Below are 24,771 nucleotides of genomic sequence, written 5' to 3' on the forward strand. Positions count from 1 at the left end.
CTGGCATTACCTTATGGTCTTCAATAAATACTCACCTTTTTCAACACCCTACCTTGTCCTGGTCTGCGTTTGGGTTCAGAACCTGAGAGTTTCTGACATGGAGTCTGATAAGCTGCTTCCTCAGTAAATCCAGTGCTGAATGTATATATATATATATATATATATATATATATATATATATATATATATATATATATATATATATATATATATATATATATATATATATATATATATAAAAACATACATGTCTGCTGCTTCAGGAATCCCCTGGGGCAACCAGCCTAACATAATCTTTCCATCTAGTCCGGGGCCTTCTCCCAGCTTGACGTACCCGAAACACCTCACTAGGGAGGCGCCCAGGGGGCATCATTACCAGATGCCAAAACCACCTCAACTGGTTCTTTTCGATTCAAAGGAGACCTTCTCACCCTACCTCTAAGGGACACGCCAGCCACTCTCCTGAGAAAACACATTTTGACCACTTGTACCTAGGATCTCGTTCTTTCGGTTATGACCCAGCCTTCGTTATCATAGGTGAGGGTAGGAACCAAAATTGGCAGGTAGTTTGAGAGCTTTGTCTTCTGGCTCAACTCTTCTTTTTGTCAAAACGGTGTGGTAAAGTGACAGCAATAATGCATCCGCTGCTCCTATTCTCCAGCCAATCTATCGATCCATTGTCCCCTCACTCACGAACAAGAACCTGAGGTACTTGAACTCCTTCACTTGGGGTAAGGACTCATTCCCTACCCGGAGTAGGCACTCAACCGGTTTTTCTGCTGAGAACCACGGCCTCAGATTTAAAGGTGCTGTTCCTCATCCCAGCGGCTTCACAGTTGACTGCGAACCGATCCAGTGAGTGCTGAAGGTCACAGCGATTAGATCCCCAGACCACCGAACCGCAACTCCTCCGCACCCTGACTATGAATCTATATCCTGTCCTTGAATATCACAAACAGGATTGGGGAAAAAAATGCAGCCCTGGCAGATGCAGCACCCACTTGGAATGAGTCTGACTCACTACCGAGATCCTGGACACAGCTCTTGCTTTGGACATACAGAGAGTGGATGGCCCTGAGAAGGGACCCCTCATCCCATACTCCTGCAGCACCTCCCACAGTATCTCCCAGGCGACTCAAGGCTAAATTGAGCCAGGATAACTGGGAACTCCCGGCTTAATCCCTTATCTTGGTTTTATGAAATAGCTCTCAGGACGGAATCCTCATTGTTCATCTTCCGAGGTCTGACTATTGGCTAAACCATCCTTTCCAGCACCTTGGTGTAGACTTTACCAGGGAGACTGAGAAGTGTGATACCCCTGTTATTGGCACACACTCTCTGGTCCCCCTTTTTGAACAGGTGAACCACCACCCCGGTCTGCCTCTCCTTAGGCACTGTCCCAGACTTCCACGCAATGTTGAAGAGGCGTGTCATCCAAGACAGCCCCCCCCCCCCCCCCCACACCCAGAGCTTTCAGTATTTCTGGACGGATCTCATCAATCCCCGGGGATTTGGAGTTGTTTCACTACCTCAGTGACTTCCTCCATCATCTTCCAGCTCTGCCTCTACCATGAAGGGCATGTTGTTGGATTCAGAGTTCCTCAAAGTGCTCCTTCCACTTCCCAATTACCTTCTCAGTTGAGGTCAACAGCATCCCATCCTTCCTGCACACACCTTGTATGGTTCCCCGTTTCACCCTCCTGAAGTGGCACATGGCAACTGCCTCCGGAGTCCTCCGGGATAACATATCCTGGAAAGACTCCTTCAGTCGGATGGCTTCCCTCAACCCCTTACCTAACTCACTCAGTTGACAGCTCCACCCCTTTCTTCATTCAAGTGTCCAAAACATGTGGCCTCAGATCAGATGATACAATCACAAAATTGATCATTGACCTTTAACCTAGGGGGCTCTGGTACCAGGTACACTTATGAGCAACCTTATGTTTGAACACTGTTTGTTATAGACAATCCATGACAAGCATAGAAGTCTAACAACAAATGACCACTCAGGTTCAGATCAGGGAGGCTGTTCCTCTCAATCAAGCCTCTCAAGGTGTCTCCATCATTGCCCATGTGTGCGTTAAAGTCTACCAGCAGAACTATGGAGTGGCCTTCGGGAGCCCCATACAGGACTTCATTCAAGGTCTCCAAGAAGGCTGAATACTCCAAGCTGCTGTTTGGTGCATATGTACAAACAGTCAGAGTTCAACAACCTGTAAGCATAGGGACGCAACCCTCTCAGCTACTGTGGTAAACTCCAACGTAGGTGTGCTCAGCCAGGGGGCTTGTGAGTATCCCCACACCTGGGCGTCGCCTCCATGAGTGTAAATCTCATCTAACAGTTGAGGGGGACAGTAAACATAAAATGTCTTGAAGGGGACACAAACATTTTTTTTTTTTGGATGTAAAGCGCTTTGAGCTGCACTCTGTGTATGAAAGGCGCTATACAAATAAAGCTTATTATTATATTATTATTATAATACAGCCAAAAGTATACAGTTGTAGAGGATATGTGTAGTTGTGGAACTGCTGTAAGTAGACTGGCAAAGCTATTTCATTCACTTTAAACATCGGATAAAGTGTGTGATATGGTCGCCTCACACCCTGGACAACTCCGGAGAAAAAGAGTCCAACCCCCATTCAGGAATACGGTTTCAGAACTGACTGTGAGACGTCGAGGTGAGCACCAACAGATCTAAGTGGTAGCACTCCACCTCCGCACAAGTTCCCCAGCAGTTCCTCCCACAGGTGGTGGGCCCTGCAGCATCTTCGGGCTCCGTAGCAAACCTGACTACCACATCCTCCATTTGGGCCTGGCTCCAGACGGGGGCCCCGGGCTTGTTCCTTCTTTTCCTCTTCCTTGATTTTTCATTAGGTCTCAGAAGGAACAGAATAAAGAAATATGCAGATGATTATATCTTATTGTTTGAAAACACGTGTTCAAAAATGGAAAACAGTAGTTAGTGTATTAAATGTGATGTAAAATTGCTGCAGTCTGTGGTTTTATAAATATGTGTTCTGTTGGTAATTATCAACTTCTGTTGGAACTGTGCTGAGTCCAGTTTGAATCACTGAATTGTTGTTTCTTGGCATCTTTTTATTCTGTCTGGTGCCTTTTCTCTTTTTCTATTGTATCTTCTATCATCTCTCCAGACTCTGTCAGGCTGATGAATGGGACCAGTCTGTGCTCAGGCAGACTGGAGGTGAAGACTAACCAGTCTACCCAGCGCTGGTCCTCAGTGTGTGAAGATGACTTTGACCAGCAGGATGCAGAGGTGGTCTGTAGGGAGCTTGGCTGTGGGCCTCCTTCAGTCCTCCAGGGGGTGCTCTATGGAGAAGTGGAGCCTCCAATGAGGTCCAAAGAGTTCCAGTGTGGAGGCCATGAGTCTGCTCTCCTGGACTGTAGAAGCTCAGTCTCAGATAGAAACACCTGCTCACCTGGAAAAGCTGTTGGACTCACCTGCTCAGGTAGAAGAGGTGCTGCAGCTTTGATTTGGTTAATTTCTGTTCTAATGAAACTCACTTTGTTCTTTCATGCTGGTTTCTGTTCAGAGCCTGTCAGGTTGGTGGGAGGATCAAGTCACTGTGCAGGAATACTGGAGGTGAAACAAGGAGAATGGAGACCAATGGTTGTCTATCCCTGGACCCTGATGACAGCAGCTGCTGCCTGCAGAGAGCTGGACTGTGGCTCTGCTGTTTCTGTAGAAGAGAGAAAAGAGTCCTCACACAGATCTGTGTGGAGGATGAGGTCTAACTGTGTTCAGTCTGGATCTGCTCTGAGGGACTGTGCAGAATCACGTTACTCTGCCTACATCCAGGATCTCACCTGCTCAGGTAAGCCCATCAGTGAATCATCTATGACATCATGTATGACAGTAATGTACCCAGGTTGACAAACACATGCAGCAGCTAGAATGGCAGCAGACTGTCTCCAGCAGCCATGACAGAGTCTGATGAGCTGCTGCCTCAGTAAATCACCTGCTGAATGTATCAAAATATATATCTGTAGATATGAATCATACCCCAAGATATATATCTGTAGATATGAAACATACACCAAGATATATATCTGTAGCTATGAAACATGCACCAAGATATATATCTGTAGATATGAATTATACCCCAAGATATAAATCTGTATGTATGAAACATATCTGCTGCTTCAGGAGTCCCCTGGGCCAACCAGTAACCAGCCTGACAGGACTCCTTCAGCTTCACAGCTTTCTTTCTGAGCCACTGGCTTCCACCAGCAGGTTCTTTGGTTGCCACCATAACATGAACCAATGACCTACTGGCCCCAACTTTGAGCAGCTCAGCAAAGCACCAAGCACTGCTGATTGTCACGGATGCTTGCTGGTTAACTGTAGTTCAGACTTGGGGTGGCCTCCAACTCATCTAGTAAGAGTGTTCGCCCCATGTAGGCTGAATCCTGCAGCCGCGTGGGTTTGAGTCCAGCCTGCTGCTCTTTGCTGTGTGTCATCCCCCATCTCTCTCCCCCTTTCATGTCTATCCACTATCAAGTAAAGGGGAAAAAAGCCCCAAAAAATTATCTTTAAAAAGAAAACTGGGCTGGGTTTCTTTTCCACTTCCTCAATTTTTCATAAGGTCTTAGAAGGAACAGAATAAAGAAATAGGCAGATGATAATGTTATCTTATTGTTTGAAAACATGAGTGTTAAAAAATGGAAAACAATCATTAGTGTATTACATGTCATGTAACATTGCTGCAGTCTGTGGTGTTATAAATATGTGTTCTGTTGTCAATTGTCAACTTCTGTTGGGACTGTGCTGAATCCAGTTTGAATCACTGAATTGTTGTTTCCTGACATCTTTTAATTTAGTGTCTGGTGTCGTTTCTCTCTCTATGTTATCTTCCATCATCTCTCCAGACTCTGTCAGGCTGGTGAATGGGACCAGTCTGTGCTCAGGCAGACTGGAGGTGAAGACTAACCAGTCTACCCAGCGCTGGTCCTCAGTGTGTGAAGATGACTTTGACCAGCAGGATGCAGAGGTGGTCTGTAGGGAGCTTGGCTGTGGGCCTCCTTCAATCCTGCAGGGGGTGCTCTATGGAGAAGTGGAGCCTCCAATGAGGTCCAAAGAGTTCCAGTGTGGAGGCCATGAGTCTGCTCTCATGGACTGTAGAAGCTCAGGCTCAGATAGAAACACCTGCTCACCTGGAAAAGTTGTTGGACTCACCTGCTCAGGTAGGAGAGGAGCTGCAGCTTTGATTTGGTTCATTTCTGTTCTAATGAAACTCACTTTGTTATTTCATGCTGGTTTCTGTTCAGAGCCTGTCAGGTTGGTGGGAGGATCAAGTCACTGTGCAGGAACACTGGAGGTGAAACAAGGAGAATGGAGACCAATGGTTGTCTATCCCTGGACCCTGAAGACAGCAGCTGCTGTCTGCAGAGAGCTGGACTGTGGCTCTGCTGTTTCTGTAGAAGAGAGAAAAGAGTCCTCACACAGATCTGTGTGGAGGATGAGGTCTAACTGTGTTCAGTCTGGATCTGCTCTGAGGGACTGTGCAGAATCACGTTACTCTGCCTACATCCAGGATCTCACCTGCTCAGGTAAGTCCATCAGTGAATCATCTATGACATCATGTATGACAGTAATGTACCCAGTTTGTCAAACACATGCAGCAGCTAGAATGGCAGCAGACTGTCTCCAGCAGCCATGACAGAGTCTGATGAGCTGCTGCCTCAGTAAATCAGCTGCTGAGTGCATCAAAATATATATCTGTAGATGTGAAACATACCCCAAGATATAAATCTGTATGTATGAAACATGTCTGCTGCTTCAGGAGTCCCCTGGGCCAACCAGTAACCAGCCTGACAGGACTCCTTCAGCTTTACAGCTTTCTTTCTGAGCCACTGGCTTCCACCAGCAGGTTCTTTGGTTGCCACCATAACAGGAACCAATGACCTACTGGCCCCAACTTTGAGCAGCTCAGCAAAGCACCAAGCACTGCTGATTGTCACGGATGCTTGCTGGTTAACTGTAGTTCAGACTTGGGGTGGCCTCCAACTCACCCAGTAAGAGTGTTCGCCCCATGTAGGCTGAATCCTGCAGCCACGCGGGTTCGAGTCCAGCCTGCTGCTCTTTGCTGGGTGTCATCCCCCATCTCTCTCCCACTTTCATGTCTATCCAATATCAAGTAAAGGGGGAAAAAAGCCCCAAAAAATTAAATTATCTTTAAAAAGAAAACTGGGCTGGGTTTCTTTTCCTCTTCCTCGATTTTTCATAAGGTCTTAGAAGGATCAGAATAAAGAAATATGCAGATGATAATGTTATCTTATTGTTTGAAAATACAAGTGTTCAAAAATGGAAAACAATAGTGTATTAAATGTGATGTAAAATTGCTGCAGTCTGTGGTGTTATAAAGAGGAGTCTGTTGTTAATTATCAACTTCTGTTGGAACTGTGCTGAGTCCAGTTTGAATCACTGAATTGTTGTTTCCTGACATCTTTTTATTCTGTCTGGTGTCTTTTCTCTCTCTCTATTGTATCTTCTATCATCTCTCCAGACTCTGTCAGGCTGGTGAATGGGACCAGTCTGTGCTCAGGCAGACTGGAGGTGAAAACTAACCAGTCTACTCAGCATTGGTCCTCAGTATGTGAAGATGACTTTGACCAGCAGGATGCAGAGGTGGTCTGTAGGGAGCTTGGCTGTGGGGCTCCTTCAGTCCTCCAGGGGGCGCTCTATGGAGAAGTGGAGCCTCCAATGTGGACCAAAGAGTTTCAGTGTGGAGGCAATGAGTCTGCTCTCCTGGACTGTAGAAGCTCAGTCTCAGATAGAAACACCTGCTCACCTGGAAAAGCTGTTGGAGTCACCTGCTCAGGTAGAAGAGGAGCTGCAGCTTTGATTTGGTTCATTTCTGTTCTAATGAAACTCACTTTGTTCTTTCATGCTGGTTTCTGTTCAGAGCCTGTCAGGTTGGTGGGAGGAGCCATTCACTGTGCAGGAACACTGGAGGTGAAACAAGGAGAATGGAGACCAATGGTTGTCTATCCCTGGACCCTGAAGACAGCAGCTGCTGTCTGCAGAGAGCTGGACTGTGGCTCTGCTGTTTCTGTAGAAGAGAGAAAAGAGTCCTCAGACAGATCTGTGTGGAGGATGAGGTCTAACTGTGTTCAGTCTGGATCTGCTCTGAGGGAGTGTGCAGAATCACATTACTCTGCCTACATCCAGGATTTCACCTGCTCAGGTAAGCCCATCAGTGAATCATCTATGACATCATGTATGACAGTAATGTACCCATGTTGACACACATGCAGCAGCTAAAATGGCAGCAGACTGTCTCCAGCAGCCATGACGGAGTCTGATGAGCTGCTGCCTCAGTAAATCACCTGCAAGTATCAAGATATATATCTGTAGCTATGAAACATGCACCAAGATATATATCTGTAGATATGAATTATACCCCAAGATATAAATCTGTATGTATGAAACATATCTGCTGCTTCAGGAGTCCCCTGGGCCAACCAGTAACCAGCCTGACAGGACTCCTTCAGCTTCACAGCTTTCTTTCTGAGTCTCTCGCTTCCACCAGCAGGTTCTTTGGTTGCCACCATAACATGAACCAATGACCTACTGGCCCCAACTTTGAGCAGCTCAGCAAAGCACAAAGCACTGCTGAGTGTTGCGGATGCTTGCTGGTTAACTGTAGTTCAGACTTGGGGCGGCCTCTAGCTCACCTAGTAAGAGCGTTCGCACCCTGTTGGCCGAGTTCTGCAGACGCAGGTTCGAGTCTGCCCTACTGCTCTTTGCAGCGTGTCATCCCCCATCTCTCTCCCCCTTTCATGTCTATCCACTATCAAATAAAGGGAAAAAAAATAATCCTTAAAAACAAAACTGGGCAGGGTTTCTTTTTCTCCTCCTCAATTTTTCATAAGGTCTTAGAAGGAACAGAGTAAAGAAATATGCAGATGATGATGTTATCTTATTGTTTGAAAACACGTTTTTAAAAACTGTAGTTCAGACTGTCCGGAGTTCAGGTTGGCTTTTAACTGGAGTACTAGCCATCAGGCTAGGTGACTGAAGGCTGGATGCCCTGGCCTTCTCAGTGTCTTCAGCACAGGGGCTGAAACTTGGGGCAGTATAAGCTCTGGAAGTGGGAGCAATAGAGGCTCAGGAACTGTGTGGAGAGCAAAGATTGTTGAGTACCTGAGCAGAAGGAACAGATTAGAAAAATATGCAGATGATGATGATGTGTTATTGTTTGAAAACACGTTGAAAGTGTTCAAAATGGAAAACAATTTTAGAGTGTATTAAATGTAAATGTTACTTTTAATTGTAATGTTACTAGGCCTGACAAGTTAACAATGTCTATGTGTGTCTGTGTTTACAGACCTGCTGCTTCAGCCCAACATCTCTGTGTCCTCCTCCATGGACGGGGTCTCTGAGGCCCAGCAGCAGGGGTTCCAGGTGTTCAGGGACTCCACCTTCACTATCAGCTGCTCCATCCAGCCACAGTACCCAGGAGGCTCCTTCCAGCTCACCTTCACCTCCTCCAACTCAACACACAACTCCACCCAGCCAGCTGTCAATCACTCTGCCCACTTCCTGTTTCCTGCTGCAGAGCCCGCCCACCAAGGAACATACAGCTGTGTTTATCATGTTTATGTTTTCTCTCAAAACTTCTCCTCTGAGAGCCGTCTGCTCTCTCTCACCGTCTCAGGTAAGCGGACTGTTTACAGGTTTGGAGAAGATGATTGGTCCAAACTGAGTGAAAATGATCAGCTAAGCACATGTTTCTGATGTTGTGATGACTGTCATCGTGTTGCACATGTCATATAGTAACAAAACTTATACAAAGTATATGAATGGCAACAGCAAACAAACTGGAGTGGTCTGCTGGGGCAGTAGCATTGCAGTGGCAGACAGGAAAAGACTGGACAGGCTGATTAAGAAGGCCAGCTCTGTTCTTGGTTGCCCCTTTGACGCCGTGGAGTTGGTGGGAGAAAGGACGATAGTGGCTAAATTATCCTCCATGATGGACAACTCTTCCCACCCCATGCAGGACACTCTGTCAGCACTGAACAGCTCCTTCATTGACAGACTACTGCACCCATGCTGCGTCACGGAGAGATACCGCAGGTCTTTCCTGTCTGCTGCTGTCAGACTCTACAATTAGCACTGCTCTCAGTAGACCACATGGACAAAATACACACACACAAGGACTGATAAAACATAAGACATACAATAAAACATGTGATTGTGCAATTACTGTAAATACATTTTACTTTTACTTTTTACTATTTACTATTTACTGTACAATTACTGTAAATACATTTTACTATTTTAATATTTACTCTATTTCATTATTTAATTATTGTTGTGTGTTAACATGTGTCCTCTACTTTCCTCTTATCCCTTGCTGCTGCAACAGTGTGAATTGCCCCATTGTGGGATTAATAAAGGATTTTGAATCTTGAATCTTGAATGACCAAAGCGAGAGCTGTGTTCGGGTTCTTGGCATTAAGTCGGACTCGTTTCAGGTGAGGGTTGGCCTCAACCAGGGCTGCGCTTTGTTACCAATCCTCTTTGTAATATTTATGGACAGGATATCGAGGCGAAGTCGGTGTGGGGAGGGGCTGCAGTTCGGTGGGCTGGGGATCTCATCGCTGCTCTTTGCAGATGATGTGGTCCTGATGGCATCATCGGACTGTGACCTTCAGCACTCACTGGATCAGTTCGCAGCCGAGTGTGAAGCGGCTGGGATGAGGATCAGCACCTCTAAATCTGAGGCCATGGTTCTCAGCAGGAAACCGATGGATTGCCTACTCCGGGTAGGGAATGACTCCTTACCCCAAATTAAGCAGTTCAAGTACCTTGGGGTCTTGTTTGCGAGTGAGGGGACAATGGAGCGGGAGATTGGTCAGAGAATCGGCGCAGCAGGGGCAGTATTACATTCACTTTATCGCACCGTTGTGACGAAAAGAGAGCAGAGCCAGAAGGCAAAGCTCTCAATCTACCAATCAGTTTTCGTTCATACCCTAACCTATGATCATGAAGGCTGGGTCATGACCGAAAGAACGAGATCCTGGGTAGAATTGGCCGAAATGGGTTTCCTCAGGAGGGTGGCTGGCATCTCCCTTAGAGATAGGGTGAGAAGCTCAGTCATCCGTGAGGAGCTCGGAGTAGAGCCGCTGCTCCTTTGCGTCAAAAGGAGCCAGTTGAGGTGGTTTAAGCATCTGGTAAGGATGCCCCCTGGGCGCCTCCCTAGGGAGGTGTTCCAGGCCCATCTAGCTGGGAGGAGGCCTTAGGGAAGACACAGGACTAGGTGGAGAGATGTCCAGCTGGGAGGAGGCCTCGGGCAAGACCCAGGACTAGGTGAAGGGACGTCCAGCTGAAAGGAGGCCTCAGGGAAGACCCAGGACTAGGTGGAGGGATTATATCTCCAAACTGGCCTGGGAACACCTCAGGAGTCTGCCGGATGAAATCTCTAGGAGGAGTTTGTTAAAGTATAGCACCTTGACTTTTAGGCCTACTTCCTGTTGCCACTAGGGGGCGCTATGACTTTAAGTGAATATCAGCCTTTATTTGTCCTCAGGGTTGGACTCTTATGAATCCTGAAAAGTTTCGAGCCAATTGGACAATCTACACTCAAGTTACAGCCACTTCCTGTTTTGATGGCAAAACGCACAAAATAGCCGCCCCCCCACGGCCACACCCTATGACGAAAAGTTTTTCTTTTAACAACTTTTCATCTTCAATGTCTTAAGATGGTACAGACCAACTTTGAAGTTGATCGGATGAAATCTCTAGGAGGAGTTCGTTAAAGTACGACATGTAGAAATGGCCAAAATCACACTAATTTCGAACTTTGAAATCCAAATGGCGGACTTCCTGTTGGGTTTAGGGTATGGCTCCAATTATGTTTTTTGTACATCTTGACATGTTACATATGTTTGAGACTTTCGTGAGTCTACGTTAAACGCACTGCAGGGGCTCAATTTTTTTAACTTTTTGTAGGGGGCGCTAGCGAGCCATTTTTGGGCGCCTATTGCCGAAACCCTTAAAATACGCAAATTCTCACCAGACTTGATGCGACCGCCAAATTTGGTGAGTTTTTGAATATGTTAAGCCCCTCAAAAAGGCAATTCATTTGCCGGGAAAATAATTCCTTCAGTTTCAATAGGGCCTTCGCCGCTGTCGGCGCTCGGGCCCTAATAAAGATTGTTGAGTACCTGAGCAGAAGGAACAGATTAGAGAAATATGCAGATGATGATGTCATGTTATTGTTTGAAAACACGTTGAAAGTGTTCAAAATGGAAAACAATTGTTAGAGTGTATTAAATGTAAATGTTACTTTTAATCGTAACGTTGCTAGGCCTGAGAAGGTCACAATGCCCGTGTGTGTCTGTGTTTACAGATCTGCTGCTTCAGCCCAACATCTCTGTGTACTCCTCCATGGACGGGGTCTCCGAGGCCCAGCAGCAGGGGTTCCAGGTGTTCAGGGACTCCAACTTCACTATCAGCTGCTCCATCCAGCCACAGTACCCAGGAGGCTCCTTCCAGCTCACCTTCACCTCCTCCAACTCAACACACAACTCCACCCAACCAGCTGTCAATCACTCTGCCCACTTCCTGTTTCTTGCTGCAGAGCCCGCCCACCAAGGAAGATACAGCTGTGTTTATCACGTCTATGTTTTCTCTCAAAACTTCTCCTCTGAGAGCCGTCTGCTTTCTCTCACCGTCTCAGGTAAATGGACTGTTTACAGGTTTGGGACAGCACTGCACAATAACTCATCGTGGTTAAACTGTACTGCCTGCTTAATTGTCTCCTCAATTGAGTGTTCATTAAATGCTTGTAAGTCATCAAGGTCTCCCGAACGTGTTTCACGTATGTGAAATGAGTTGTGCTGCTTCTGAGTTTTTCCTTAACAACAGGGCAACATAGGTGCATGAACTTGGGGCAACAGAGTAAAAGGAACTGAGGGCAACAGAGGCCAAGGAACTTGGAACGGGGGGCAGGAGTCAGCCTGGCTGATTGTGCACTAATTTCTAAACAGTAGCTCCTGTCCAGCCCCTAGCCCTGTTACATTTTTGAGGATCATTTTCTAAACACATTTATATTCTGGGTCACGGATCTTTTCTGAAAAATAAGAGTGAAAATAAAGATTATTGAGTACCTGAGCAGAAGGAACAGATTAGAGAAATATGCAGATGATAATGTCATGTTATTGTTTGAAAACACGTTGAAAGTGTTAAAAATGGAAAACAATTGTTAGAGTGTATTAAATGTAACTGTTACTTTTAATCGTAACGTTGCTAGGCCTGAGAAGGTCACAATGCCCGTGTGTGTCTGTGTTTACAGACCTGCTGCTTCAGCCCAACATCTCTGTGTCCTCCTCCATGGACGGGGTCTCCGTGGCCCAGCAGCAGGTGTTCCAGGTGTTCAGGGACTCCAACTTCACTATCAGCTGCTCCATCCAGCCACAGTACCCAGGAGGCTCCTTCCAGCTCACCTTCACCTCCTCCAACTCAACACACAACTCCACCCAGCCAGCTATCAATCACTCTGCCCACTTCCTGTTTCCTGCTGCAGAGCCCGCCCACCAAGGAACATACAGCTGTGTTTATCATGTCTATGTTTTTTCTCAGAACTTCTCCTCTGAGAGCCGTCTGCTCTCTCTCACCGTCTCAGGTAAGCGGACTATTTACAGGTTTGGGACAGCACTGCACAATAACTCATCGTGGTTAAACTGTACTGCCTGCTTAATTGTCTCCTCAATTGAGTGTTCATTAAATGCTTGTAAGTCATCAAGGTCTCCCGAACGTGTTTCACGTATGTGAAATGAGTTGTGCTGCTTCTGAGTTTTTCCTTAACAACAGGGCAACATAGGTGCATGAACTTGGGGCAACAGAGTAAAAGGAACTGAGGGCAACAGAGGCCAAGGAACTTGGAACGGGGGGCAGGAGTCAGCCTGGCTGATTGTGCACTAATTTCTAAACAGTAGCTCCTGTCCAGCCCCTAGCCCTGTTACATTTTTGAGGATCATTTTCTAAACACATTTATATTCTGGGTCACGGATCTTTTCTGAAAAATAAGAGTGAAAATAAAGATTATTGAGTACCTGAGCAGAAGGAACAGATTAGAGAAATATGCAGATGATAATGTCATGTTATTGTTTGAAAACACGTTGAAAGTGTTAAAAATGGAAAACAATTGTTAGAGTGTATTAAATGTAACTGTTACTTTTAATCGTAACGTTGCTAGGCCTGAGAAGGTCACAATGCCCGTGTGTGTCTGTGTTTACAGACCTGCTGCTTCAGCCCAACATCTCTGTGTCCTCCTCCATGGACGGGGTCTCTGAGGCCCAGCAGCAGGTGTTCCAGGTGTTCAGGGACTCCAACTTCACTATCAGCTGCTCCATCCAGCCACAGTACCCAGGAGGCTCCTTCCAGCTCACCTTCACCTCCTCCAACTCAACACACAACTCCACCCAGCCAGCTATCAATCACTCTGCCCACTTCCTGTTTCCTGCTGCAGAGCCCGCCCACCAAGGAACATACAGCTGTGTTTATCACGTCTATGTTTTTTCTCAGAACTTCTCCTCTGAGAGCCGTCTGCTCTCTCTCACCGTCTCAGGTAAGCGGACTATTTACAGGTTTGGAGAAGATGATTGATCCAAACTGAGTGAAAATGATCAGCTAAGCACATGTTTCTGATGCTGTGATGACTGTCATCATGTTGCACATGTCATATAGTAACCAAACTTATACAAGGTATATGAATGGCAACAGCAAACAAACTGAAGGAGCATGTTTGGTTACTAGATTAACTCTGGTTCTCTGAGAGGGAGATATGGTCCACCCCCAAAGTGCAGGAGGACCGACACCCCAAAGTCAGTTTTATTTCTGCAGATTATTCTCAGAGGACTTTATAATCTATTGTAGTCTCTGTCCTCAATTCAGATAAAGATAAACCCCACAAAAGTGAAATGTGTTCATTTTGAAGTGATTCAGGTCAGTTTGTGATTAATGGGAGATGTTTGACTCCTGATGTTGTGTGATGTGATGACTGTCCATGTGTTCGATCAGATGCATCAGATCCACCAGGTCCACCTACTCGAAGGCCTTTTATCATCGGAGTGGTCATGTTCTCGCTAACTCTGCTGTTGGTGATCACTGCTCTTCCTTTCTACTGTAAGGTACGGACAAACACATGTTGTTTAGAACATAGACTAAAATGAAGCAGCCTATCTTTTACCCAGCACAGCGCAGCGCAAAGCCCGGCGCATGTGTCAATTTCCCGTCCAGCGCCCACGTCGTTTAAATAGCAAATGCACCTGCGCCCATCTGTACTGGTCCTACAGGGAGGTCGGTTCAGGTGCATTCTGGGAGTATTGCTATCTTGAGGCAGCGGTAAGTGATCGCGCCATTGACCAACAAACACCTGGTCTAAAGTCAATAACACAGCATTTCATTGTTATTTTAATAGTGCATTAGTATAATGCTCCTAGGCTCGTGCACGGCGCGTGCACACTATGCTTGTTACACACACAGGGACGCCGCAGCAGCACACACACACATGCAGAAGATTACAAATAAAACTAGAACTGCAAGCAGTTATGACGGGGTCCAAGCATCCTTGGCGCGAGTCACACCCGATGACTCCCCGAGTCACCCCCGACGACCCGGGGAGAATGCAAACCCAAAGCGTTGGGTAACGGTGGGGAGGCAAACGTCAGGAAATATCGACAGGTGTGAGCCGCAAGGTCTGTGGTACAATGCCGTTGCAAATATCCCGTTAACATTGATTGAGTAAAAGGGCCAAAACTGGTCTACGTTGACTATAGCCCCACCTAATGGCCGATCTTTGCCAAATTTGGTACAGAGCCTCAGAGCAGCATATCAAACAATAATCTCAAGTTTTTTGCTGAAATATATGCATATTGCAGATATATGCTAAAGTTTGTGTTTCATAGCTAGCTACAAAATTTTGTTTGGTCGTCAATTGCGCATAGTGTAACGTAGCAAAATTCTTTTGATAAGTTTTGATCAGGTCCATCTGCAGATGCTACCTACCAGGTTTGGTGCAGATCGGTCGCACAGCCTAGGACGATTTCAAAAAAGTTGGTTTTGCATATTGCGGAAAAACTTCTTAGCTGAAATGGGCGGGGCCTATATCATCAGATTCAGCTCGATTAAGGGAACACGTGTGATCTGGGAGTTATAGGCAAAAACACGTTTGACATCATTATAGCGTCACCTATGTAGTGGTCCATATGTGTAATTTTTGTTATGTGAGGTCCATGAACCATTGTACATCTACACTGTAAATTTTAGGCTGTAGCAGGACTTTTAGAGAGAGAAAAATAAGAAAAAGAAGAAGAATAATCCTTAGGAAAACAATAGCGGTCCACAGCTCCACTGGATCTGTGAACCGTGTTGACTTGCAAAACACGGTTCCCAGCCATCTTGGGCTTGGACCCCTAAATATTACGGTGCAAATCCTCCATCATAATAGCAATGCTCCAAGGTTCAAACACGCCTGGCTTTTAAAGGGAATGGAGATGACACACACTTTATTAAATGTTACGCCCAAAACACACCTATGAATTAATGAAGACACTATGTACAACCCTTTTGAACCATGTGCCTGGTGCACAGACCGTTTTTTCCGCCGGCAAACTAGCAAAAGTGGATTTGGACATGCCCTAAACACACCTGCGCTGGGCGCTTCACGCCGTGTGCTTAGATCGTTAAAATAGAGCCCTACGTCTGTTTGTTGAACTGAAGAGAGGAGTGATGCAGGAAGTTACATCTGTGTGTTGTCATGTCTCTCCAGGCCAGCAGGGGGCAGAAGCCGGACAGACAGAAGAACATTGAGCTGCTTCATTATAAGCAGCTTGTTGCTACAGCTGAAGGAGGACTGACTGATGAGGACGGAGCGCAGGGAGCAGAGTAACACCTCTTCAGCTCACATCCAGAAAGTTTTTAAAACACATATTCCGTTTAAATAAGAAGGCAGGAATTATTATATAACATGTTGCTCAGCTCTAAGCCCACTGGTTCCTACTAAAAACACCTCAGAAATATAAAGTTTATTTTAGAAATTAGACTTTAAAGCAACACTAATGCACTTTTCATGCTTCGGTCCCCCTATAGGTTGGAAGTGGAATTGTCCATTACATTACATTATGCAAGTTTGAATGAGACATAATGAGACATTACGACAGCGGTAATGGACAATTCTGCCTCCAACCTGTAGGGGGACCGAAGCGGGAAAAGTGCTCTAGTGTTGCTTTAAAGCAGGAATACCAAGCAGCCGGCACAATACAAACCGACCAAAGACACACCGACCCAGGCCGATCGGTAAAGATGCTGGACAATTAATGTTAAAGATTAAATTAAAATAAACATTGACATATATACTCTCAATTCTGTATTATAATACTCAATGTGCAAATTAAATTTGGTGACATTTGAACAATTAAATAACTCCTATGGCCACTAGAGGGCGCCGTCACTATAAACATAAACATAGGTCAGAATGATGCTGGAACAAACGACCTATGTGGCTGTTTTTCAGGAAAGGACATGTTGAAAATCAGAGGTGGTTTTTACACCAATTTTGTGCTTATTTTATAAGAATTTTGCTTATTTGTGTACTTCAACAATTCAAGCGCTTACTTAATTTTGTAACAAAGTTTTATTATATTTCTGTAATCACGATTTTATTACTTTTGCACTTAAAGGATTTTAATTGAAATACTCTCATAACTAAGCAAAACAATGTGAATAAATATGAACACATGAATTGTAGCAGGAGCCTTCAGAGATCATAAAGATGAAAACATGATTAATAATTAGAGGTTTATTCTACATAGAGAGGACGTCTGCTCACAGCCAGTTAAAGGCAATATTACAAAATTTTTATATAAAAAACTAAACACAGAGAAATGTAGTACTAGTACTACTTTAACTTTTACTTTAAGTACTTTCAGATGTTTGCTGGAGGTTAATTAAGATCTGATCTGATCTGTAATAAATGTTTCTCTTTTATCTTATATATACTTTATATTATTACCTGTTCAGAGGAAATAAAACATCTTTAATAAACTGGAAAACTCTGTGAATGAGCTGATTTTAATTTGTATTCTCCCAGCATGCAACACTGTGGAGACATCCACTAAATGTAATCATTTCATTAAAAGTATTTCAAATGTAAAGAAAACATCTGGTGTCTGAATTATTCTGTTTTTATCTGTTTAAATAGTTATTATCAAAGTAGAGAAGAACATCATCAACATAGCAGCTTATTAACTTTTCAACAGTCATGTATATTATTTGTTAACAGAACAGTTCTGCATTTATTCTGAAGGAAACTCAGGAAGCCAAATGTAGTTGCAGATTATGAGGACGAGTCTGTTCTGTTGGATAATCAGGTAAAAACATCCAAAAGTAAAGTATAGGTGGTGTGTGTGTGTGCGTGTGCGTGTATATATCTCTATATATTGTGGTTTAGAGTAAGTTAAATCGTAGTCGGCTCCTTTTCCTGAAGGTTTTTGGCTTAGTATTTGACACATTTCTTGAAATATTTTTTGTGCCTTTTTTTTAACATTATTTTGAGGTTTTTTAGGCTTTTTGGTGCTTTTTTTCCGGAGGAGAGACGCACGGGCTTTTTTTTTTAGACATTATTTTGAAGTTTTTTTAAACTTTGTTTGGGCTTTTGGTAGTCGCCCTTTTATTCTGAAGGGTCCGGCGGAAGTGGAGAATGCTGACATGAGTAGCCGATGATTGGGTTTAAGATAGTAAAAGTCTCGGTTCGGAAGGAGAAGCGGGTTCTGTTAGACCGTTTTCAGAGTTCGGCTACATCGGTCAGCTGTTAGCTCTGTTAGCTGCTGTCCGGGAAGAACACTCAGTTCCTGTTCTATTAGCAGGGCAGCTAACTAACTAACTAACTATTAGCCTGAGTTAGCAGCTAGCAGTTAGCTCCGCTGATGCCGGCGATGCTGGAGAGAAACCCGGATGCTCCGGGGAAGAGGAGAGGCCGAGCCCCGGCGGGCCTGTCCTCTTCCCCGGGACCCGGAGGGCCCGGGGGGAAGAGTCTGTCCGGGAACGGAACCGGCACCAACAACTGCTGGGAAGAGGGAAGCTCCGGGTCCAGCAGCGACGAGGAGCATGGTGGGTAACTGTTAGCATGGTGGGTAACTGTTAGCATCTGTATAGCCTCGAACAGTTGTCAGTGAGGGATTAAAGAACACAGATATGGCTTTCTGACTTTAAAACGGTTAATATGACTGTTCCCTCTGCATCTGTGGTAACTGTTAACATCTGTAGTAACTGTTAGCATCTGGGGGAACTGTTAGCATCTGTATAGCCTCGAACAACCCAAATTGTCAGTTAGAGATTAAGGAACATAGATGTCGTTACAGATAGCTTTGTGTGTTTTACAACGTTTAACTGTTAGCATCGGTGGTCAGGGTCCAACATTAGCTCCATGTAGCAGCTAGCTGCGGGTTAAATAAGCCAGTGGCTGGTAGAGTATAACCATGGTGATCTCTTGACTGGCTGGGAACATTTGGACATTCACCAGCTGTTAGACGGGGGGACCCAAAAGTTTATCTGTGTAGCCTCGAACAACACAAGTAGTCAATCATGGGTTAAGGTACACAGATATTCAGATGTAGGGGCTATCTGTTAGCATCTGTCACTGTGGAGACAGCTGAGGAAAGAGTTCTGGTTCTGGGTGTCTCTGGAGGGAACTGTTAGCATCTGTGGGGAACTGTTAGCATCTGTATAGCCTCGAACAACACAAGTAGTCTGTCGGGGATTAAGGAACAGATATTGTTACAGAAGGCTTTCTGAGTTTTATAACGTTTACCATAACTGTTAGAATATGTAAAGAGGTGTGTGTGTGCAGGTGGAGGAGGGATGCGGGTCGGAGCTCAGTACCAGGCCGTGGTTCCAGACTTTGACCCAGGTAAGAGTGTAAACATGGTAGCCTGGAGGGGGGGGGCGCGGTGGGTAGCCTCGGACAACACAAGTTGTCACTCAGACAGACTAATGTGTGTGTGTCTGAAGTTAATACCATAATATTAATGTTAATAACTGTGTTTCCAGATGTAGCCCAGGCGGCTCAGCGCAGAGACAACCTGGGCATGTTGGTCTGGATCCCCAGCAGCTGTCTGAACCAGACTCAGGGTAAGAATCACCACGTTTAACAGATAAAGCCAGCCTGATGCTGATGTCTAACATGTTGATGCTGCGTTGTGTGTTCCAGTGGACGAGTACATCGCCCTGGCCAAAGAGAAACACGGATACAACATGGAGCAGGTGAGTGTTCACGTTAAGCCCCTGACCCACCAACCTGATAATGGTCCTGACCCACCAACCTGATAATGGTCCTGACCCACCAACCTGATAATGGTCCTGACCCACCAACCTGATAATGGTCTGTCTGACAGTCTGGCGAGGTCAGTGACTCGAGTCTGTTCGGTGTGTTCCGTGCCGTTGTCAGTCGGCCTTCATTTGGGCCGATTTGACTTGTTGAATCAGGGGGCGGGCAGTCGGACTCAGTAGCCAATCTGATTGGTGGAGAGCTAACTCTTGACTAGCGAATCAGTGCACTTACGTTCAAACATTTACCAGAAATGACGAGCGGGATGAGCGTGACTAGAGTCTCTCAAAATCTGATGAAAATCTGTTAAACTGACCTTTGTTGATCTGAAATGAAGACAGATTCAGCAACTGCACGGCCTATTTCTCGTATTCTGAACGAGCCGCCATTACGGTCGCTTTTGAAATTAGGGAGAAGCCAGACCCACGTGACACGTTCGTCATTTCCGAATTAGCGACAATCCAGATTAGCGCCGCCTGCTGTTATGGAGACGTATTGCGTCTCGCGCACGCACAGAACATAGGCTCAAGTCGGCGTCTCTTCGGTGTGGTCTGAGGCACTTGTTGGACCTCGGGGAGACTGATCAGTCACTCTGGCTTTCCTGCCGTCTGGTTGGCCATCTGGTTGGCGTGTCAGAGCCTTTACCTGACGCAGACAAGACACAAACTGTATTGCCTAGCGGAAGCATATTTAATGTAAATAGAAGTGGTCCAAGCTCAGAGCCTGGTGGAACACCATGGCTTACTTTACTGAACGTGGAGGATTATCGTTAAATCTATTTTTGTGTGTGTGTGTGTGTCTCTCTCTGTGTGTGTGTGTGTGTGTGTGTGTGTCTCTCTGTGTGTGTCTCTGTGTGTGTGTGAGTCTCTGTGTGTGTGTGTGTGTGTGTGTGTGTGTGTAGGCTCTGGGGATGCTCTTCTGGCATAAACACAACATAGAGAAGTCTCTGGCCGACCTGCCTAACTTCACCCCGTTCCCTGACGAGTGGACCGTGGAGGACCGCGTCCTGTTTGAGCAAGCCTTCAGCTTCCACGGGAAGAGCTTCCACCGCATCCAGCAGATGGTACGTTAATAAAGGTCTTTTATACTTGTATGTATGTATGTGTGTGTGTATATATATATGTGTGTGTGTGTGTGTGTGTGTGTGTGTATATATATATATATATATATATATATATATATATATATACACACACATATATATGTGTAGAGTTTTTAACGTCTGTCTCTGTTCCAGTTACCTGATAAGTCCATGGCCAGTCTGGTCCGCTTCTATTACTCGTGGAAGAAGAGTCGCAGTAAAACCAGTCTGATGGACCGACAGACCCGAAAACACAAGAGAGAGAGAGACAGGTGAGCTGAGACTCCACAGGTAACACAAGAGAGAGAGAGGGAGAGAGCTGAAACTCTACAGGTAAACCTGTACATGAGTCCTGGGATGTTTCGGGGGGATTGTAATAAAAGATCTAATGTGTGTGTGTGTGTGTGTGTGTGTGTGTGTGTGTGTTTCAGTGATGATGACGTGGAAGACAGAAACATGAGCCCTCCCAGTGACTCAGAGTTACCCCCGAATAAAGACGACAAGAAGGAGGTAAACTACTCTTTACTCTGGGTGGAATGTAACTAAGTACTTTTACTCCAGTACTGTACTTCAGTCCAAATGTTGAGGTACTTGTACTTTGAGTCTTTTCTTTTCATGTCACTTTGTACTTCTACTCCTCTACATTCATCTGTTTCAGCTTTAGTTACTAGTTACTTTAGTTACTCCTCTACATTCACATGTTCCAGCTTTAGTTACTAGTTACTTCAGTTACTCCGCTACATTCACCTGTTCCAGCTTTAGTTACTAGTTACTTTAGTTACTCCTCTACATTCACATGTTCCAGCTTTAGTTACTAGTTACTTTAGTTACTCCGCTACATTCACCTGTTCCAGCTTTAGTTACTTTAGTTACTCCCCTACATTCATCTCTTACAGGTTTAGTTACTAGTTACTTTAGTTACTAGTTACTTTAGTTACTCCGCTACATTCACCTGTTCCAGCTTTAGTTACTAGTTACTTTAGTTACTCCTCTACATTCACCTGTTTCAGCTTTAGTTACTAGTTACTTTAGTTACTCCTCTACATTCACCTGTTACAGCTTTAGTTACTAGTTACTTTAGTTACTCCTCTACATTCACCTGTTACAGCTTTAGTTACTGGTTACTTTAGTTACTCCTCTACATTCACCTGTTACAGCTTTAGTTACTAGTTACTTTAGTTACTCCACTACATTCATCTGTTACAGCTTTAGTTACTAGTTACTTTACACATTAAGATTACTGCTCACAAACACACACACCGAGAGTAAACTAGTCGACAATATAACGGCTACAGTCCAGCTGAGATGATGAGACCATAACACACACAGCTGGTGATACTTTGTTTTTACTGTAACAGAGTATTATGACAGTGTGGTATTAGTACTTTTACTGCAGTAATATGAGTACTGAGTATTTATGTCTGGTTGTATTTCAGGTGAGTTGTGGATCGGAGAGGTCAGAGGTCAAACCAGCTGCTGGACTCAAGGTAACGACAAACATGATGTCATAGTGTCCTCAGGTCATGAATGATGTCATAATGTCTTTAGGTCATGAATGATGTCATAATGTCTTCAGATAATGAATGATGTCATAATGTCTTCAGGTAATGGTGATGGATCATTATAGGATTATCAGTTAATATTACCGTATCCTGGAGACCCTGTTATTAACATCTGCCTGTCTCTCTGCCTGTCTCTCTGTCTCCCTGCCTGCCTGTCTCCCTGCCTGCCTGCCTGCCTGCCTGCCTGTCTGCCTGCCTGTCTGTCTCCCTGCCTGTCTCTCTGTTTCCCTGCCTGCCTGTCTCCCTGTCTGTCTGTCTCCCTGTCTCTCTGCCTGCCTGCCTGTCTGTGTGCCTGTCTGTCTGCTGTAGACGGGCAGTAAGGCGTCCCAGCGGCTGAAGAAGCGCCCCCCCAGAGGGATGTTCCTGAACCAGCAGGACGTGGTTTCTCTCTCGTCCTCATCTGCTCAGGGAGTCATCAGACACCTGGACTGTCAGCTGGTGTCCATCAAGAGACAGGTACCTGTCTGTGTGTCTGCCTGCCTGTCTGTCTGTCTGTCTGTCTGTGTGTCTGTGTGTGTGTGTGTGTGTGTGTGTGCCTGCCTGCCTGCCTGTCTGCCTGTCTGCCTGCCTGCCTGCCTGCCTGCCTGCCTGCCTGCCTGTCTGTCTCTCTCCTAACCTGTCTCTCTCTCTGTGTTCCAGATTCAGACCATCAAACAGTCCAACAGTTCTCTGAAGGAGAAAATCAGCTCAGGAGTAGACGAGTTCAGACAGCCCGAGGTAACCACGGCATCGCAAACTGTTCCCCCCCTGGTAACCACGGCAACACAAACTGTTCCCCCCTGGTAACCACGGCAACACAAACTGTTGCTGATGCTGTAGTTGCTCTTTGTGTCGTCATGACGTCATTGTTTTTATTTCAGGCGAATCAGAAGTTTAACAATCGTTGGACCACAGAGGAGCAGCTGCTCGCTGTACAAGGTAAACCTGAACTAGGACTTACCCACCAGACCTCATGTAAATAATCAGGACTTTTAGCGTGTATAGAGCCAGCATTTTTCCACCAGACTCCATGTAAATAATCAGGACTTTTAGCGTGTATAGAGCCAGCATATCTCCACGTGTAAATGGGTGAATTAAGGGATTATTTCAACCAAACCAGAGTGGTGATTGTTGGAACAGTGGAAAGATGAACCAAGACGGCTTTTGATAGTTTGATTTAGTTTCTGTCCACTTTGAATGAAGTGTGTTTTACGATGATAAAAGTCCTGATTATTTACATGGAGTCTGGTGGTGTTTGGTGATGGTGATTTTGGGGCTGTTTCATGTTAAACTAAAAGGATCTTACTCTTTAACTAAAAGGTCTATCTCTGAAGGGATCCATCCCATAATGTTGTCAGACACTCAGACACAGAAACATGGAGAGAGAGAGTCCAGGGTGATAAAAAACAAAGTTCCCTTTGATCAAACCTCTAAGTCAGTGACTCTCTCCCTCTTGTCCAATGACACGCAGCCATCAGGAAGTATGGGCGGGACTTCCAGGCGATCTCAGACGTGATTGGTAACAAGTCTGTGGTGCAGGTGAAGAACTTCCTGGTGAACTACAGACGGAGGTTCAACCTGGACGAGGTTCTGCAGGAGTGGGAGGCGGAGCACGGGATGGAGGGGGGGGGCGGTGGGGAGGGGGGGGACGGGGGGGACAAGATGGAGGACAAGATGGAGGAGTGTCCCGCTGAAGACGACGATGGCTCTGCCAAGGACACAAAGGAGGTGAGGCGTCCCACAATCCTCTCTGGCTGCTGGGACTGCTTTGATACAACTATCCCCAAAATATGGTGTACTGGTGTGTAACGTGTGTGTGTGTGTGTGTGTGTGTGTGTGTGTGTGTGTGTGTGTGTGTGTGTGTCTCTCTGTCGGGGTGTGTGTGTGTCTCTGTGTGTGTCTCGTGTGTGTGTGTGTGTGTGTGTGTGTGTGTGTGTGTGTGTGTGTGTGTGTGTGTGTGTGTGTGTGTGTGTGTGTCTCTCTGTCGGGGTGTGTGTGTGTGTCTCGTGTGTGTCGGTGTGTGTGTGTGTGTGTGTGTGTGTGTGTGTGTGTGTGTCTCGTGTGTGTGTGTCTCTCTGTCGGGGTGTGTGTGTGTCTCTGTGTATGTCTCTGTGTGTGTGTGTGTTTGTGTGTCTCTCTGTCTCTGCAGGACTCCGATTCCCAGAAGCCCCTGGCCTCCTGACTCTCTGACTCCGCCCCTCTGCTTTTATGACATAACTTTTAGTTTATTATATTTTATTTTTAGTGTGTTGGACTTTAAACGGTTTGATCCCGCCTCCCTGCTCTCTCTGGACGAATCAGAAATCGGACCTGCCAGTCAAAGTGGGCGGGGCCTGATGTTTTTTTCATTCTAATGTTTTTAATCTTCTGTCTGTGTGTTTGTTGGGGTGGCGGCCATGTTGGATGATGTCACTCAGGGAGGGGGGGGGGGTGACTGTAAAACCAAAGGTCATCAATAAATGAATTTCTTCTTCACGTTCTCTTCTTCATAACTTTAGAACAACTATTACATTAAACATCTCCAGATATAGATCAGTTATAACCACAGACACACACAGAGACACACACATAGAGACACACACATACACACACATATACTCACACATATACACAGACACACACAAACATATACACGCGCACACAGACATACACACACATTTTCTTTATTATGTACTCTACTATGTATTTTATTTAAAAATGTACCTTTATGTATTACCTTATAAAAATATATATATATATATACAGTGCTGCTCATAAGTATTCATACCCATGGTCAAGTTGACTAAAAAGAGGAAT

The 24,771-nt window shown here is 45.4% G+C and overlaps 2 protein-coding genes and 1 long non-coding RNA gene across 3 annotated transcripts in view; 2 read left to right on the top strand and 1 right to left on the bottom strand.

Annotated features, from left to right (window-relative positions):
* The window catches only part of LOC116065149 (scavenger receptor cysteine-rich type 1 protein M130-like), a 151,464-nt gene extending 135,393 nt beyond the window's left edge, over positions 1 to 16,071 (top strand). Inside the window, exons 6-16 of the mRNA XM_035998601.1 lie at positions 3,154 to 3,468; positions 3,553 to 3,834; positions 4,889 to 5,203; positions 5,288 to 5,569; positions 6,526 to 6,840; positions 6,925 to 7,206; positions 8,350 to 8,679; positions 12,322 to 12,651; positions 13,267 to 13,596; positions 14,049 to 14,158; positions 15,799 to 16,071. Of these exons, the coding sequence (XP_035854494.1) occupies positions 3,154 to 3,468; positions 3,553 to 3,834; positions 4,889 to 5,203; positions 5,288 to 5,569; positions 6,526 to 6,840; positions 6,925 to 7,206; positions 8,350 to 8,679; positions 12,322 to 12,651; positions 13,267 to 13,596; positions 14,049 to 14,158; positions 15,799 to 15,918 (3,011 nt within the window). The 3' untranslated portion in view covers positions 15,919 to 16,071. The remainder of the gene's footprint in view (positions 1 to 3,153; positions 3,469 to 3,552; positions 3,835 to 4,888; positions 5,204 to 5,287; positions 5,570 to 6,525; positions 6,841 to 6,924; positions 7,207 to 8,349; positions 8,680 to 12,321; positions 12,652 to 13,266; positions 13,597 to 14,048; positions 14,159 to 15,798) is intronic.
* LOC116065159 lies at positions 264 to 12,848 on the bottom strand. The gene is made up of 3 exons (XR_004108682.2): positions 12,838 to 12,848; positions 9,094 to 9,100; positions 264 to 1,207 (listed from the first exon to the last, which is right to left on the bottom strand). It is a non-coding gene; the product is annotated as an uncharacterized LOC116065159 (long non-coding RNA).
* Positions 16,072 to 17,693: 1,622 nt separating the features above from the next.
* On the top strand, positions 17,694 to 24,450 carry rcor1 (REST corepressor 1). Its single transcript, XM_031320585.2, has 13 exons — positions 17,694 to 18,137; positions 18,877 to 18,936; positions 19,077 to 19,157; positions 19,237 to 19,289; positions 20,255 to 20,416; positions 20,591 to 20,706; positions 20,866 to 20,944; positions 21,871 to 21,921; positions 22,306 to 22,452; positions 22,636 to 22,713; positions 22,857 to 22,914; positions 23,447 to 23,703; positions 24,125 to 24,450. The coding sequence occupies exons 1-13, from the start codon at positions 17,954 to 17,956 to the stop codon at positions 24,155 to 24,157; spliced, it is 1,359 nt and encodes a 452-aa protein (XP_031176445.1). The 5' UTR covers positions 17,694 to 17,953; the 3' UTR covers positions 24,158 to 24,450.
* Positions 24,451 to 24,771: the final 321 nt, after the last annotated feature.

Source organism: Sander lucioperca, chromosome 2 (genome assembly GCF_008315115.2).
Source record: "Sander lucioperca isolate FBNREF2018 chromosome 2, SLUC_FBN_1.2, whole genome shotgun sequence".
Taxonomy (NCBI): Eukaryota; Metazoa; Chordata; class Actinopteri; order Perciformes; family Percidae; genus Sander; species Sander lucioperca.